We start from the raw sequence: 15,620 nt of genomic DNA on the forward strand, positions 1-15,620 counted from the left end.
ACTATGTCATGTGTTTGTATGTACAGACCCTTTATGGGCCTTGGACACCAGTCCAGCTACCTTCTAGGTGCAATTAATGTCCAGCTTGTTTTCATACCAAGGAGCCCAGCACTCTCTCAACCCAGTGTGACTGTGAATTATCTTCCCTAGCCCTCCCTTCAGGATCCCATGCTCTGGCAGGCTTATAGTAGATGTACTTAACTCATTTTCCTCTCATAAGAGGAAAATGATGTTAGCTAGACTTATTAAACCTCAGAGGATAGGTCACCAAAGGTCTTAGGGATTACTCCCACCCCCTAATCCTCACACTAGCCCATGCACAAATCAACTCATTAGAGACAAAGACACTCACAGTATTGCTACCACTAGACACAATCCCACAGAAACACAACTCACAGAAACCTAGTTAAACCCTATGACACATGGGCACGCACTCAGAAATCCAAATGGAAAATCCCCAGGCCAGACAGAGCGCAACACCCTCCCCTGTTCCTGGACTCAAACTCAGTCTTACCCCACCCCCAAGTGGCCCAGCTCAGCTGGCAGTCCTGGAAAACGCTGACCTCAGAGAGTGGCTGGGGGCTGAAGGTGACATGTCCTCCTACACTAACCATTCAGCACCCCCTCTCTCCTGCAGGCTGCCCCCTCCCCCTCCTGACCTTCATTCTCAGCTGAGCCAAAGCTGCTTTGGTTTGCCTCACAAGCACTACTTGACTCTCACAGCTGACAGCAGAAGCAAATTCAGTCACAGAGGCCTATCTAGTCACATGTGCCTTAATGCTCCCATTCTCCTGTCACACATAGGAGCAGCCACACATACACACTGACCGGCACCAGTGTACCTCATACTAGAGCTCTTGTGGGGTTCTGTCTTTCATCCAGTCTCTCTCTTTTCTGTGCCTTCTTGTTCTTCCCAAGACTCCTTGTGCCCATGGGAGTGTAAGGCAGGAGAGCTCCTTACCTCACAGGGCAGATCAAAATGCTGAGGACAAAGATGGGTTTGTCTGGCTGACCTTGTCCTGTCCTTCCACTGTCTAACTGTGGTCTACATGAGCTGTCAATAAAGCTCTCCAGCCTGACCCTATCCTCATGTCCTACATAGTTGGAAGACCTCAGAATGGAGTCAGACAACTTAAGCAGAATGATTGTATTTGGTGTTCACCAACAGCCCTCTGGAGGAGCAGGTCCAGTGCAAGCCAAGTATCTGGGCATTTCTAGAGGATCAGAAAGCCCCCAGGTTGACAGAGGTGTCTGAGAACTGGAGAGAGAAAAGAGAAGGAAGAATATTAAAAAGGAAAAAAGGGGGGGGCATTTGTGGAAACTGGGGGAGATAACTCAGTGAAGCCCTAGTCTTCTGGGCCACCCCAGAATCCATTTAAAAAGGCTGGGCAGGGTGACACATGCTGATCATCCCAGCACCGGGGAGGCAGAGACACATGGATTCCCTCCTGTCCAATGGTCAGCCAGCCTGGCCTACTTGACAAAGTCCAGGTTGGTGAGAGACCTGTCTCCAAAAAAGGAACATGACATCCAAGGTTGTCCTTAGACCTACACATGCATGCATGCACACAAAACAGGCATGTGTGAAAACTTCACCTCTCAGCCATCTCCCTCATTTCTGTCACAGCCATGTCATTTTTCATTAAGGCTCTTAGCATTTGGTGATGTGTGCCTTCAAGACCCCACCGTACCCTTGGGATGGAATTTCACAAATTGTCCTTTAGAGCCCCTAAGCAGAACAGAGACTACTTCTATTTTTCAAATCCCCACCCCGAGTCACACATTCCGGAGCCCACTGACCTTGAGGTGAGAGGATCCACACACTAGTGGTGGTAGTGTTGGTGTTACTGATGTTTGTGGCCATAGTGGCAAGACTGGTGGCAGCTGGACTTCGGGGCTTCTGCCGGTATGTTCTTCGGCTATACTTGAACATCCTGGGACACCGGCGCCGGTGCCCACCCATACCTGGCCTTCGGTAGGGAGAACTCATGCCCCGAGGCCGAGGAGCACGGACGAGCTGAGAGGGCCCCATGACTGCAAAGAGCTTCTAAGGGGCTCTGCTGACCAGGACAACTGAGTTCTCTATGACATATGGAGCCTGCCTGAGGGTGGTCCTCTTTGTTACAGGTTTGTCCCACCCCCACCCATACAGAGATCAGACTTCCTCACAATCCCCTTCTTGGAGCCTAGCCCAAGAGCCAGACAACCACAGCTTGGTCCCTTGGGGAAAGGAACTCTGGTGTGTGTGTGGGGGTGTCACACCTACTGTGTGCCAGACACTAAACTTAGTACTTCACAAACACGATTTCACTGAATCCTACCACAGCCCTATGAGGAGATTCTATCATTAATCTTATTTATAGAAGTTAATGCTCACTCTTCCGGTTTTACAAAGTCATCATAAACACTGAATTAGCAAATGCTGAAGGTGGGTATCGTGGCACAGGAGGGGACCTCTGTGAGTCTGAGGCCAAGCACGTCTACACAGAGCAGCAGTTTTCAGTTTGTTGGTGAAGACCCCTTTGGAGGTGGAATATCAGATATCCTGCATATCAGATATTTACTTTATGATTCATAACAGTAACAAAATTACAGTTATGAAGAAGCAACAAAACTAATTTTATAGTTGGGGGCCACCACAACATGAGGAACTGTATTAAAGAGTCACAGCATTAGGAAGGTTGAGAACCAATAACTAAAGAGTTCCAGGTCAGCCTATGACTACATAGTGAGACCACACCTCAAATAAACAAACAATAATACTGAATCACTCATTACTTCTTTTTTTTTCTTTTAAAAATTATTTATTTATTTTATATGCATTGGTGTTTTGCCTGCATTTGTCTCTGTGTGAGGGTGTCAGGTCCCCTGTAACTAGAGTTACAGACAGCTGTGAGCTGCCATGTGGGTGCTGGGAATTGAACCCAGGTCCTCTGGAAGAGCAGCCGGTGCTCTTAGCTGCTGAGCCATCTCTCTAGCCCCCTTGGATTTTCAAGACAGGATTTCTTTTTTTTTTTTAACATTTTTTTAAAAGATTTTATTTATTTATTATGTATACAACATTCTGCTTCCCTGTATATCTGCACACCAGAAGAGGGCACCAGATCCCATAACGGATGGCTATGAGCCACCATGTGGTTGCTGAGAACCGAACTCAGGACCTCTGGAAGAGCAGTCAGTGCTCCTAACCTCTGAGCCATCTCTCCAGCCCTTTTTAAAAAGACTTTATTTATTTATTTTATATACTCTTCTGCCTGCATGCCAGCAGAAGGCGCCAGATCTCATTTAAGGTGGTTGTGAGTCCCCACGTAGTTGCTGGGAATTGAACTCAGGACCCCTGGAAGAACAGTCAGTGCTTTTAACTGCTGAACCATCTCTCCAGCCCTACAGGGTTTCTCTATAGCTTTTGGATCCTGTCCTGGAACTCACTCTGTAGATCAGGCCTCAAACTCACAGAGATCCGCCTGCCTCTGCCTCCCTATTGCTGGGATTAAAGGTGTGTACCACCACCGCCTAGCTTGTTGCTTTGTTTTTAAGACAAGGTCTTGCTTTGTAGCCCAGACTGGCCCGAACCTACAGCAATACTCCTGCCTCAGCCTCCCAAGAGCTAGAAGCAATGAGCAATTATCCTCCAGTGAGTCATCTCTTTAATATGTAGTGTAGAATCTTCAACACTCAACTCATAAGCAACAGCGATATAACTGTCTGAATTAAGGTTATCTAACATGGTGGTGTAAGCCTTTGATCCTGGGAGACATAGCAGGCAGGTCTCTGAGCGTGAGGCCAGTCTGGTCACAAAGCAAGTTCCTGGACATGCAGGGCTACACAGAGAAACCCTGTCTCTCAAACTCCCGCTCCCCAAAACAGGAGGTCGGGCATCTAACACATACATGTCCTCTAAAGTATTTCACCACGTTCTTGTGCTTAGGAATACGAGATAATAGTACTTTATCACCACTGGGGCCACTTGGGCCAGCAACATGATTAATGACATAATCATCATCATCATCATCAACAACACACACACACACACACACACACACATACATACACAAAAAGAAAACCTAAAACATTTGAATAAAAAAATGCCAGCAGTAATTAGGCTGCTGGGCAAACATTAGTTTATAAGAGCTGAAACATGTTTCCAAGCTCAGGCAGAGAATCCTCCTAGTCAATACACCTCAGCTGGAAATGTGTGTTTGGCACTTAGAGCTTTTACCTCTGTGTACATCCTCTGTGAATAAATGCAAAAGTGACCCAAGACTCGGTCTTGTGGTTACAAGTGAATGCGGTGACTAGGGGGATTCACAGACGTGGAATCTGAACAATGAAGATTGACTATATAAGGAAACCAACCACCTCGATGAGGTGTAGTCATAGAATTAGAGGTAGTCCGGGTTCAAATCCGGTAACTGCCGAGATCCAAAGCCCAGGTCATTCACCTTTTGCTATTCTATGCTCATTTATTTGTTCATTTGGGATATTTGATAACAACCAGGGACATGGAAGAATGTGAACTCCCAGAGTTCCTCCTGAGATGAAAAAGAAAGCCCTGTGGAAAAGTGGGTAGAAGATGCTATTCTGGCTTCACCCATTCTTGTAGGAAGCAGACAGGAAAGTTAGGTCTACCCTGCCCTGAGCTAAGGTAAAGAACTTCAAATTTGCCCATTTCTCCACCCTTAACTCAGACTCTCTCTCCTCTGTCACCTTCAGGAACTTCAGGTTCCAGGTTGCTGTTCTTTTTTTTTTTTAAGATTTTTATTTATTTATTATGTATACAACATTCTGCTTCCATATATATCTGCACATCAGAAGAGGGCACCAGATCTCATAACGGATAGTTGTGAGCCACCATGCGGTTGCTGGGAATTGAACTCAGGACCTTTGGAAAAGCAGTCAGTGCTCTTAACCTCTGAGCCATCTCTCCAGTGCCCCCCCCCCCAGGTTGCTGTTCTTAACTTTTAGCCTCTGTCCCTGTGAGCAGAGCCCCTCTGCCCTTATTCAGGCTCTGGGCCAAAGCCTCCTCCAGGCTCTTTATGGAAGTCACTCTGCCTGTCTCCTAAGAGACTTGGTTAATGTTTAAGATAGGCTAGGCTGAGCTCTAGCTTTACTGCTCACAATTTATGTGATCCCAACAAGAATTTAAGATTTCTGGGCTTCTGTTTTTCCTCATATTTTAAATGGGAATTAAAAAAGAAAGTCTAAGCCAGACGTTGGTGGAGCACACCTTTAGTCCCAGCACTCGAGAGGCAGAGGCAAGTGGATCTCTGTGAGAGACCAGCCTGGTCTACAAGAGGTAGTTCCAGGAAAACCTCCAAAGCCACAGAGAAACCTAAAGTCTAAAATGGGTGTGGCAGCCTAGACCTATAATCCTAGCATGTGAATGATGGAGTCTAAGAGAATCAGAATTTCAAGGTCATCTTTAGCTTTATAGAGTCAGTGGCCAGGTTGAGCTACTTGAGATGTACAACAACAAAAATCCAAACCAACCAAATAAACAGACAAAAACAACCTAGAACAAACAAACAAAACAGAAAGTCTAATTTATAGGATTGTTATACAGAAAAAAAACCACATTGCATGTTTAAGGTATGTTTTCATTGCACATTTAAGGCTTGTTTTATTAGTATAGTCTGGTGTAGTTCTAGCTGGCCTGGAACTCATAGAAATCCACAAGCCTTTGCCTCCTGAGTGCTGGGATAAGAGGCATGAACCACCAAACTCATCCCATTTGCTTAAATTTTGCCATGGGATCTCACTATCTTTTGCCCAGAAGGCTTTTAAACTTATAGGATCAAATGAACCTCTTGCCTCAACCTCCAGAGTAGCTGGTAATACAAGTATGACCCACTGGCTTATTATCTGGGATATTATTACCCCCTTCTTTCTGTCTCTACAGCGGCCTCCTCACAAAGGTAACAAACTAAAAGCTCCACTTCCAAGCTGGAGAGGTAACTAGCAGTTAAGAATGCTCACTGCTTCTGCAGAAGAGCCTTTAGTTCCCTGCACCCACACAGGGTACATCCAACCATCTATAACTCCAGCTCCAGGGAATTTAAGGCTGTTGTCTTCTAGTCTTTGCAGGCACCACACATGTGAACACACACACACCACAAACACACACTAAACAAACAAACAAACAAACAAACAAATAAATAAATAAATAAATAAAATATCCACTTCCTTGGCTGTGGTAGAAAATAGAAATACCCCCAATTTGGGAAGTGGAGGTAGAAGGATGATCACTGCAAGTTCAAGGACAGCTGGGACTACATAGTGAGTCTTAGGTAAGCCAGGATTACATAGTGACACCCTTTCTCAAGAAAACAAAATACAGTCGGGTGGTGGTGGCTCAAGCCATTAATCCCAGCACTCTGGAGGCAGAGGCAGGTAGATCTCTGTGAGTTCGAGACCAGCCTGGTCTACAAGAGCTAGTTCCAGGACAGCCTCCAAACTCCAAAGCCACAAAGAACCCCCCCCCCAAAGAAAACAAAAAACAAAGTAATAAAAATAAATCTATTTCCTCGAGTCAGGGAATGCAGCTCAAGTGGTAGAGCATTTGTCTATCATGTGCAAAGTCTTGGGCCCAGTCCCCAGCACACACACACACACACACACACACACACACACACACACACACACACACACACACTTACCACCACCTCCACATCCCACAATCCCTCTAGCAGTGCTCTCTGTTCTGTTCTGACCCTCTTGGTGCTTGTTATTCTGTGTCCCAAAGCAGGAAGAAAAACTTATTCTAAAACCCCATAGCTGTTCTCTTACACAGACTAGGAAACAAAGACTGAAAAAAACAAATCTCAGAAATAGCCAAATAGCAGAATGGGGTGGGTGTGCATGCCTATAAACCTAGCACTCTGGAGGCTGAGTCAGGAAGACCAAGAATTCAAGGTGGCTGGGTGTGGTGGTTCACACCTGCAATCCTAGCACTTGGAAGGTTGAAGCAAGAGGATTGCATCAAGTTTGAGGCCAATCTGGTCTGTAAAGTGAGACTTCTCAAGATAAATAAAGCCAGACTTGGTAGCTCACACCTATGATCTCAGCACTGGAGGCAAAAATAGGCAGGTTTCCGAGTTCAAATCCAGCCTGGTCCACACCAGAAGCTCCAGGACAGCCAGAGTTATATAAACACTGTCACAAAAAATGTAAAATAAACCAGTAGGGGCTGGAGAGATGACTCAGTGACTAAGAGCACTTGCTGCTCTTCCAGAGGACCCAGGTATGACTCCTAGCAACCACATAGGGATTCATAACTATCTATAATGCCAGTTCTAGGGGATCTGAATCACCTTCTAGCCTCTGCATATGGTACACAGATGTACATGCACACAAAACACTCAAGAATATTAAATAAAATTTAAGTTAAAAAGTAAATAAACAGCCAGGTGGTGGTGGCACATCCCTTTCCCAGCACTCAGGAGGCAGAGGCAGAGGCAGAGGCAGAGGCAGAGGCAGGTGGATGTCAGTAAGTTCAAGACCAGCCTGCTCTACAAAGCAAGTTCCAGGACAGCCAGGACTGTCTCAAAAAACAACAACAACAACAATAAAAAAAACCCAAACTGGGTGGTGGTGGTCCACACCTTTAATCCCAGCAGTTGGGGGCCAAAGGAAGGCGGATCTCTGAGAGTTGAGGCTAGCCTGGTCTACATAGTTCCAAGATAGTCAGAGCTAAAAAGTGAGACCCTCTCGAAAAAACTAAATACAAACAAATAAAAAATTTCAAGGCCCATAGTCATACAGCTAAGAAATGACAGAACCAGAATCTGAGCCCCTGACCTGAATAATTGGAGAGCAAGAACTTGTGAAGACCCTCTTAATCAGAAATAGTGGCCCGGGGAAATCAGAGCAGGAGCCCAAGAAAGAAAGGTTTACAGAACCTTGGAGTGGGAATGTCTCCTTTGTAGGCACACAGTGCCACCTGCTGGCAGAATGGCCAGGGCTATGCACAGAGGTCCAAAACATGGAGGGGGGGAGGCGAAAAGAGAAAAAGGTGAGGGGCAAAAAGATGAAGGGAAGGAGTTGGAGAGATGGCTTAGAGGTTGAGAGGTTGCAAAGGACCCTTGTTTGATTTCCAGCTCCCACATGGTGGTTCAAAGCCTCCTATAACTCCAGTTCCAGATCTGATGTCCTCTTCTGACCTTCAAGAGAACCAGGCTCACAAATGCACACAAAAGGATATTTTTAAAAAAGATGAAGGGAAGAGAAGGATGGGGAACTTGAGGTTTTATGGAGGGAAGAGGACAAAGAGCCATTTCCTGTTCTGAGGAGAGAACAGAGGTTGCCAGACTGTGAGACTGTGACCATTTCCTTGAAAGTGTATGTGTGTGTGTGTGTGTATGTGTGTGTGTGTGTGTGTGTGTGTGTGTGTGTGAGAGAGAGAGAGAGAGAGAGAGAGACACAACAGAGACAGAGAGATAGAGTACATGTTTATGTATGTGCATATGTGTATGTATGTGTGCTCCAATAAATGTGTGTATGTGTGTGTCCACTAGTATGTTCATGTGTGTGTGTGTGTGTGTGTGTGTGTGTGTGTGTGCGCGCGTGTGTGTACACACGTGCACGAATGTGTGTGCACATTCAGGAGTACCATGTTATATATATGACTGTGAGTTTTGTGTGTAAACATGAGAGTGGCAGCCTGAGCAGATATGGGTGCCAATGAACACTGAGGGGGAAAAATCATATTACACTATCGTGAAGCAGGGCACACACAGAAGTTCTGGAAAGACATTTGTTCTACTCCTGACTCTGCTGCCCTCTAAACCCCTTTCCTGAGACCCAGAGAGGTAGAGCCTATAGGGACATTTCCAAGTGGAGATTTGCTTACTGCTTTTGGTGTTGGGAACCTATCTCTGGGCAGTAGGGGGCAGCAGGGGCAAAGGAGGCTGATCCACCATGGGTGGGGCCAGCAGGCTGGCGGGTGGGCGGGCAACAGAAGGCTTTTAAAGCACCTGCCCCACCTGCAGGTGAGCAGTGTTGTGTGAGGACTAGGCGATTTCTCATCTTTCTGCCAGCACCTTAAGTGGCAGCTTCCTGGAGCTGTTCTGTTCTTTCAGGAGCGCAGCAGATTCTGTTTAGAACCTATTGCCAAGAGCCCTGAGCAGGTGAATGTATAGGGCAAAGATTAACCTATGAATGGATACCAATGTGGAAACAGGTTTGGGGTGCTGGAAAAAGCCAGGGGGTGGGTACTGGAAGAGTATAAGATTGACCTGGGAAGAGGACTAGGAAAGGCAAGTGTCCTGCATGTGGGAGTCAGGTTTGTAACACCTGTGTGAAAGATTAAGAGCAGAGAATTAAGTTCTGGTATACCTGGGTAGTACAGGTGGGCATGGTGTCAGGATGGGAACTGGGAAAGTTCTGCCATGTCTGAGTCCAGACACGGGGTGAGAAATTTGTGAGAAATCACAGGATGTTAGACTCTTGAAAGCAGGGCCAGCCTGGGGCAGGTGGGACGTGAGGCTCTAACTTGTTCATGTCTGTTTCCCAGGACCCACCATGAAGTGCTTCAGATTCATTAAGGTCATGATGATCCTCTTCAACCTACTCATCTTTGTAAGTATAGAGATTGTGGGCTTCTGGGGGTTCCCTACGTAAGCGGGTCACAATCTGAACAGAGCCCAGGCTGGGGAAATGGAAGACTATGTACCCAGACTCTGCCCTCCAAATTCTCCTTTATTGGTGACTCCTGACCCCACTAATAGCCTGGCTGCCACACGGGAGTTTGGGTGAAGATGGGGAGGTTAAGGATGGAGAAGCTTAAGGCTCTCACCTCCCTTCCCGGAGGGATTAGTGTAGGTCGGGATTGGCTAGCACAAGGGATTTCCCCCCTTTTTAACAGGTATTCAAGGTTCAGAGAGGACAGAGGGTTTGCTTAAGTTTATAGTGCAAAAGTGACTAGCGGATGTGGAAAATCCATGCATCTTAGAGTTGACTCTAGCAACCCTATGTGTTCAATAAACATTCACTGAGTGGGCTGACATTTAAGGGATTGTTGCTCAGTGGTACAGCATTTGCTTAGCAAGCATGAGGCCACAAACAAAAAGGAAAACATTTTCATTGACTAACACTCTATGCTACATGCTAGGGTAGAAGGCAAGCAAGGCCATTTACTGCCCTTGAGAACCAGTAAACCAAAGGGGCTGATAATTGTCAAATAGGCTGATAATTGCTATATACACTGATAATTGCAAAGAGGTACTTTCAGATTTACCACCAAGGCTCAGGGAGCCCCTGGCGGGGTTTGAATCTAGCCTAGTAGGAAAACCCTTCTTGGAGGAAGTGGCTGAAGCTGGGAATTTGCATTGGGTGGAGGAGCTGTAAAGTGCGTAGGAAGGCCCGGAGGTAATGAAATTTGATATTTAGAAAACCAGGAACAGATTATATAGGGCTTGTTTGAGAAGCTGAGCCATGAGGTCCAAGCCCTGGAGATAAAGACAGAGATAAGAAGAAAGGGCTACAGTAAACAAGGGGTTCATTGCAGAGGGGTGGCAGAACAAAGAAGAAGTCTCAGGAATGGCTTGAGCAATGCGGGGAGAAGGAAGGGGTCATCCCGCAGGCTCGTGTGTACTCTGTGGAGGTGCTTGGATATTTGAAAGTCACGTGCCTGTGAGCAGCCAATGGAGTTACAGGGGTGGGGTGGAACCCTGGCAACAATATGGGAAAATCTATTTTCCACCCCCTCCCCAGCCCCGGGGAATATTTTAGAACCCTGATCTAAAAGAGAGTGAGTTTTTGGAAACTGGAAGTATTAGAGATGAGCAGAAAAATGGCTACGGTGGAGGAGACTTGGAGCAGCAGGAAGGGAGGGAGGGAAACAAGAAGTTGTCGGGGCGGGTGGCCCCAGAGAGGACGAAGTGAAAGGGGAGACAGTTTAAAGAAATTGCGCACAGGAGTCGGGCGTTGGTGGCACACACCTTTAATCCCAGTCCTTGGGAGGCAGAGGCAGGCGGATCTCTATGAGTTAAAGGCCAGTCTAATCTACAGAGCAAGTTCTAGGACAGCCAGGGCTGTTATACAGAGAAAACTTGTCTCTGAAAACCAGAGACAGGAAAGAAGAAGGAAAGAAAGAGGGGGAGGGAGGGAGGAAGATAGAAAGAAAGAAAGAAAGAGAAAGAAAGAAAGAAAGAAAGAAAGAAAGAAAGAAAGAAAGAAAGAAAGAGCCAGGCGTTGGTGGCGCATGCCTTTAATCGGGAGGCAGAGGCAGGCGGATCTCTGCGCGTTCAAGGCCAGCCTGGTCTCCAGAATGAGTGCCAGGATAGGTTCCAACGATACACAGAGAAACCCTGTCTTGAAAAACAAAACAAAACAAAAAAACAAAAACAAAAACAAAACAAAAAGGAAGGAAGGAAGGAAGAGGGCATAGGGTAGGTAGTCTCTTTGATTCCAATGCAGTCTGTACGTTGGACTCCCTTTGGTTTCCATGAATTAGGTTTTATTCATATAACTGAAGGAAGTACTAGGATTTCAACAATTGGGAGAGCCAGGACTTTGTCCTGATAGGGTTAAAGGCAAATGCAGTTTGGTATCTGTCCTCTGTTGCCCAGGCCCTGCCAGACTGGGCAGAACAAGGTAGGAAAGCCAGGCTCCTTGAAATTTGACCCTGTAGGCTAGAAGCCCAGCTCTCTTGTCCTTAAGCAAACATCCTGGGATACACTCACAATACACATACATACATACATACATAGATACATACAATCTTTACCCCCATCCCAGACTCAGTTCCTTAGCTGGACAATGGGAGCTGGGCATATAGTGCCCAGTGCTGATCCACCAAAGCCCTAGGGTCAGCAAAGGTTTGCTAGGAACTGTGGGGTCAGGGCCTCCACTGACCCGCCCTCAGAGCCTCAAGAAACCTGAGGTTTCAAAGTCAGTGTCTTGAAGAGAAGCTGTATTTGTGTTCAACCTCTGTTTTCTCAGTTTCTGCTTGTCAGATGAAAAAGGAGTGAGTCTGGCAGCTGATTCTGCCCTGGAGGGGACTCAAATATGGCCTTTGGGTGGGTGAACCCCTCAACCCCCCTCCACCTTCTTTCAAAGTTGCAAGCAGGTGGAAGCCTCACCCTGCTGTTACTATAGTAACAGCCAGCTCAACACTACCACCTGCCAGCTTCCAAGTATCAGAGAACAGAGTTACTCTAAGCACCCACAACCCAAGAATGAAAGACTGGGCCCATTTTCATTCTTACCTATGTGGCAGGACCCTGGTTCCAGAAAAAGGAAAACTTTGTGTCTCCTCTGAGCCTGTGGATGTTTCTAGAACCCCTGATCTCATTTTTATCTTCCCAGGTGAACAGACTGGTGAATTTGTTATGTGCCCCAGTTCCAATCTTTTTAGTGCTAGTTAATGTTTCGCTCCATGCACAATAGTTTGTTAAATTCCCTAGTCAAGGAAAGGGAAAGTTTCCAGACTTGATGGTGTGAAAGGGAACAATTTGCTAGCACTGTTTCAAAGCCTGACTTCTGTTCCTAGCTGTGTGGTGCTGCCCTGTTGGCTGTGGGAATCTGGGTGTCGGTCGATGGGACATCCTTCCTGAAGATCTTTGGGTCACAATCATCAAGTGCCTTGCAGTTTGTCAACGTGGGCTACTTCCTCATCGCGGCTGGTGCTGTGGTCTTTATTCTTGGTTTCCTGGGCTGCTACGGAGCTCACTCTGAGAACAAGTGTGCGCTCATGATGGTGTGTCAGACCCAGCTCCCTAGGCCACAACCAAGGGTCCCTTCATCCCTGACATCAGCCTGTGGGGATCCCAAAAACCTACTCTGGATTCCGGGAGCTCACCATGGGGACCCCCTGCCTCTTTTGTGGGAGTGGGTAGGGCAAGGAAGGCAAGTCTCCCTAAAACGTATTTCCTTGTTTCCCACTCAGTTCTTTGTCATCCTCCTCATCATCTTCATTGCTGAGATTGCAGCTGCTGTGGTTGCTTTGGTGTACACCACAATGGTGAGGCACAGGGATGGGCTAAGGGAGAAAAACTGATCAAAGCCCCACGAAGTAGGTGGTGGCCTGTGAATGGCTCTTTCCTAACAGTCTCTTAACAATGGTCCAACCCATCCAGGCCGAACAATTCCTGACATTGCTGGTGGTGCCTGCCATCAGAGATGACTATGGTAACCAGACTGAATTCACCAACGTGTGGAACTCTACCATGGAAGGGGTAAGGTGGGCTGGAAGGATTTGAGAGTGGAGAGGAAAAAAAAGCAAGGCCCCATCAATCAACAATCCCATTTTGTCTGCAGTTGAAGTGCTGTGGTTTCAACGGCTATACAGATTTTAACAACTCAAGTTACTTGAAAGAAACTAGCTTCTTCCCTCCTTACTGTTGTTTCAACTCTACCAGTGGGATACTTGAGAAACCATGCAATGAGGAAAAGGCCAAACAGTTAGAAGTACAGGTATGGGCTGTCATGGAAGGATGGGATTACTTTTTTTTTATTTTTCAAGTCACGGTTTCCCTGGGTGGCCTTGGTTATCCTGGAACTCTCTCTGTAGATCAGGCTGGCCTCAAACTCAAGACAGCCACCTGCCTCTGCCTCTTGAGTGCTGGGATTAAAGGCGTGTACCATTACTGCCTGTTATGGGTGGGACTGCTTTAATGAACTTATAGTAGTAGTAAATGGGTCGGAGGTAGGGCACTGCCAGCTATAAATACTTCCTCTCCTCCCCCAAGGGTTGTTTCAAACAGCTTCTTCATAGCATCAGAACCAATGCAGTCACTGCGGGTGGTGTGGCAGTTGGAATTGCAGCCCTGGAGGTAAGCCAGTGAGGAGACTGGACCTGGGTATCAGTCTTCACTAGACCTGTACAGATTAGCCCATCTGTGAGGCTTCTCTAGAGGAGAAGGATTTCTTTTTTGTTTTTCGAGACAGGGTTTGGAGGTTGTCCTGAACTTGCTCTGTAGACCAGGCTGGCCTCGAACTCCCAGAAATCTGCCTGCCTCTGCCTCCTGAGTGCTGGGATTAAAGGCGTGCGCCACCACAGCCCAGCGAGGAGATTTCTTGTGTTTTCATTCTGGAGCTGAGGACTGAACCCAGAGGCCTATGGATGCCAAACATGTCCTCTACTATTGAGAAAGCAGTGCTTCATGAAGCTGTTCAGGGTGGGCCGGAAACCAACCTCGAGGATCTCATCATGTCCTTTCATGTCTCCCTGTTCCTCCCCACCAGCTGGCAGCCATGATTGTGTCCATGTATCTATACTGCAATCTGGAATAAGACTGCTTCTTCCTTCCCACTTGCTGCTGCCACATGGAAACAGGAAGAGGCGCTTGGCACAGCTGAGCAGCAGTGAATCTAGCAATGTCGTTTGGGCTGGAATGGATTTACCTTTGCTGCTCTGGACTTTGGGCTAAACACAACCACCTCTTTCAGGCTGTGTCTGCCCTGTTCTACTGGTGGGGCTGGAGGGACATCTCTTCTAGTCTCTGAAGCAGCCACTTCTGCCCATCTCGAGTCTTTTCTTCAACCCTTGCCACTACCTTAGTATAAAGGTCGCTCTTGATGATCCCAGTACTCCACTGGTGGATGATGGCACTTACAGCCTGGGCATAATCAAGTCCAGCAAAGCCATAGAAAGGATGTGTAGAAGGCATTTTGGAACATATAAACCAATGAAAATATTTCACTTTGGACTGTGTGTGCTTGGAGAGATGGGTTCAGCTCGCCTAAGTCGCACTGATTTTTATGAGGCTGGAGACACAGCAGGGTGGAAAGAGGGCTTCAGGCCTGGGAGGGAGAGTAAGAATGACCAACAGGACCCTGAGGAAGGGGGAGCTGGGGTGGCCTGCCTGTATGTATTGAGGACTTTGTCCTGAAAGTTCTCCCTCTTGGTAAAGGCACTGGGCTGGAAAGCTGTGAAAGTAACAAGCTTGTGCCAAGGAGGGGAGAACAGAATTGTTGTCAGGGCTGCAGGGGTGGAGTCACTCTTCAGGCTCCAAGAAGCCCTCCAGGAACCCTGATAAGTAGCTCTAAGCTGTGTGCCCTACTTTGGAGACTCTCAAATCTTTTCTTTGGTGTTGGCCTATCCATTTCTCTAACGATATGTATTTTTGGGGGGAGTTGATTTACACATTTTTATTGAAGGGCAACAGGGGAGAGGGTCTCTCCCATCAATGGGAATATTTACATGTTCTTCAGCTAATCCGGATTTGTGCCCTGAGGGTGGCTGGGCATATTGGCTTTGTTCCCACCATCTTGAACAGGAAATGGGTAGTTGTAGGGTGTGGCCTGGTTGGTCATGGTAACATACTTAATGTACAAGCTGAAAGTGTATTATATCGAGGCTCCTTACAGCAATGAACACCAACAGCTCTGGCTCCTTCACCTAGCTGTTTTTTTTTTCTTTTCTTTTCTTTTTTTGAAACAAGGTCTATGTAGTTCTGGTTGTTCTAGAACTCACTTTGTAGACCAGGTTGGCCTGCAACTCAGAGATCTGCCTGCCTCTGCCTCCTGAATGCTGGCATTAAAGTTGTGCACCATCATACATAGCCAAGATCTTACTTTTGTTGTTGCTGTTCTTGTTTTAAGATGGGGTATATGTGTGTGTGTGTGGGGGGGTGGTGGTCTCATGTAATCCAGACTGGCTTTGAATTTTTTTTTTTAAG

The 15,620-nt window shown here is 46.8% G+C and overlaps 2 protein-coding genes across 2 annotated transcripts; one reads left to right on the plus strand and one right to left on the minus strand.

Annotated features, from left to right (window-relative positions):
• Window positions 1-1,214: 1,214 nt before the first annotated feature.
• P3r3urf (PIK3R3 upstream reading frame) lies at window positions 1,215-2,032 on the minus strand. Its single transcript, XM_027402550.1, has 2 exons — window positions 1,801-2,032; window positions 1,215-1,258 (listed from the first exon to the last, which is right to left on the minus strand). The coding sequence occupies exons 1-2, from the start codon at window positions 2,030-2,032 to the stop codon at window positions 1,215-1,217; spliced, it is 276 nt and encodes a 91-aa protein (XP_027258351.1).
• Window positions 2,033-8,942: 6,910 nt separating this feature from the next.
• On the plus strand, window positions 8,943-15,440 carry Tspan1 (tetraspanin 1). The gene is made up of 8 exons (XM_027402536.2): window positions 8,943-9,125; window positions 9,512-9,576; window positions 12,491-12,697; window positions 12,887-12,961; window positions 13,077-13,175; window positions 13,258-13,413; window positions 13,689-13,772; window positions 14,185-15,440. Exons 2-8 carry the CDS (start codon window positions 9,520-9,522, stop codon window positions 14,230-14,232), a joined length of 726 nt encoding a protein of 241 aa, XP_027258337.1. The 5' UTR covers window positions 8,943-9,125; window positions 9,512-9,519; the 3' UTR covers window positions 14,233-15,440.
• The last annotated feature ends 180 nt before the right edge of the window (window positions 15,441-15,620 follow it).

The sequence above is a fragment of the Cricetulus griseus genome, chromosome 2 (assembly GCF_003668045.3).
Source record: "Cricetulus griseus strain 17A/GY chromosome 2, alternate assembly CriGri-PICRH-1.0, whole genome shotgun sequence".
Taxonomy (NCBI): domain Eukaryota; kingdom Metazoa; phylum Chordata; class Mammalia; order Rodentia; family Cricetidae; genus Cricetulus; species Cricetulus griseus.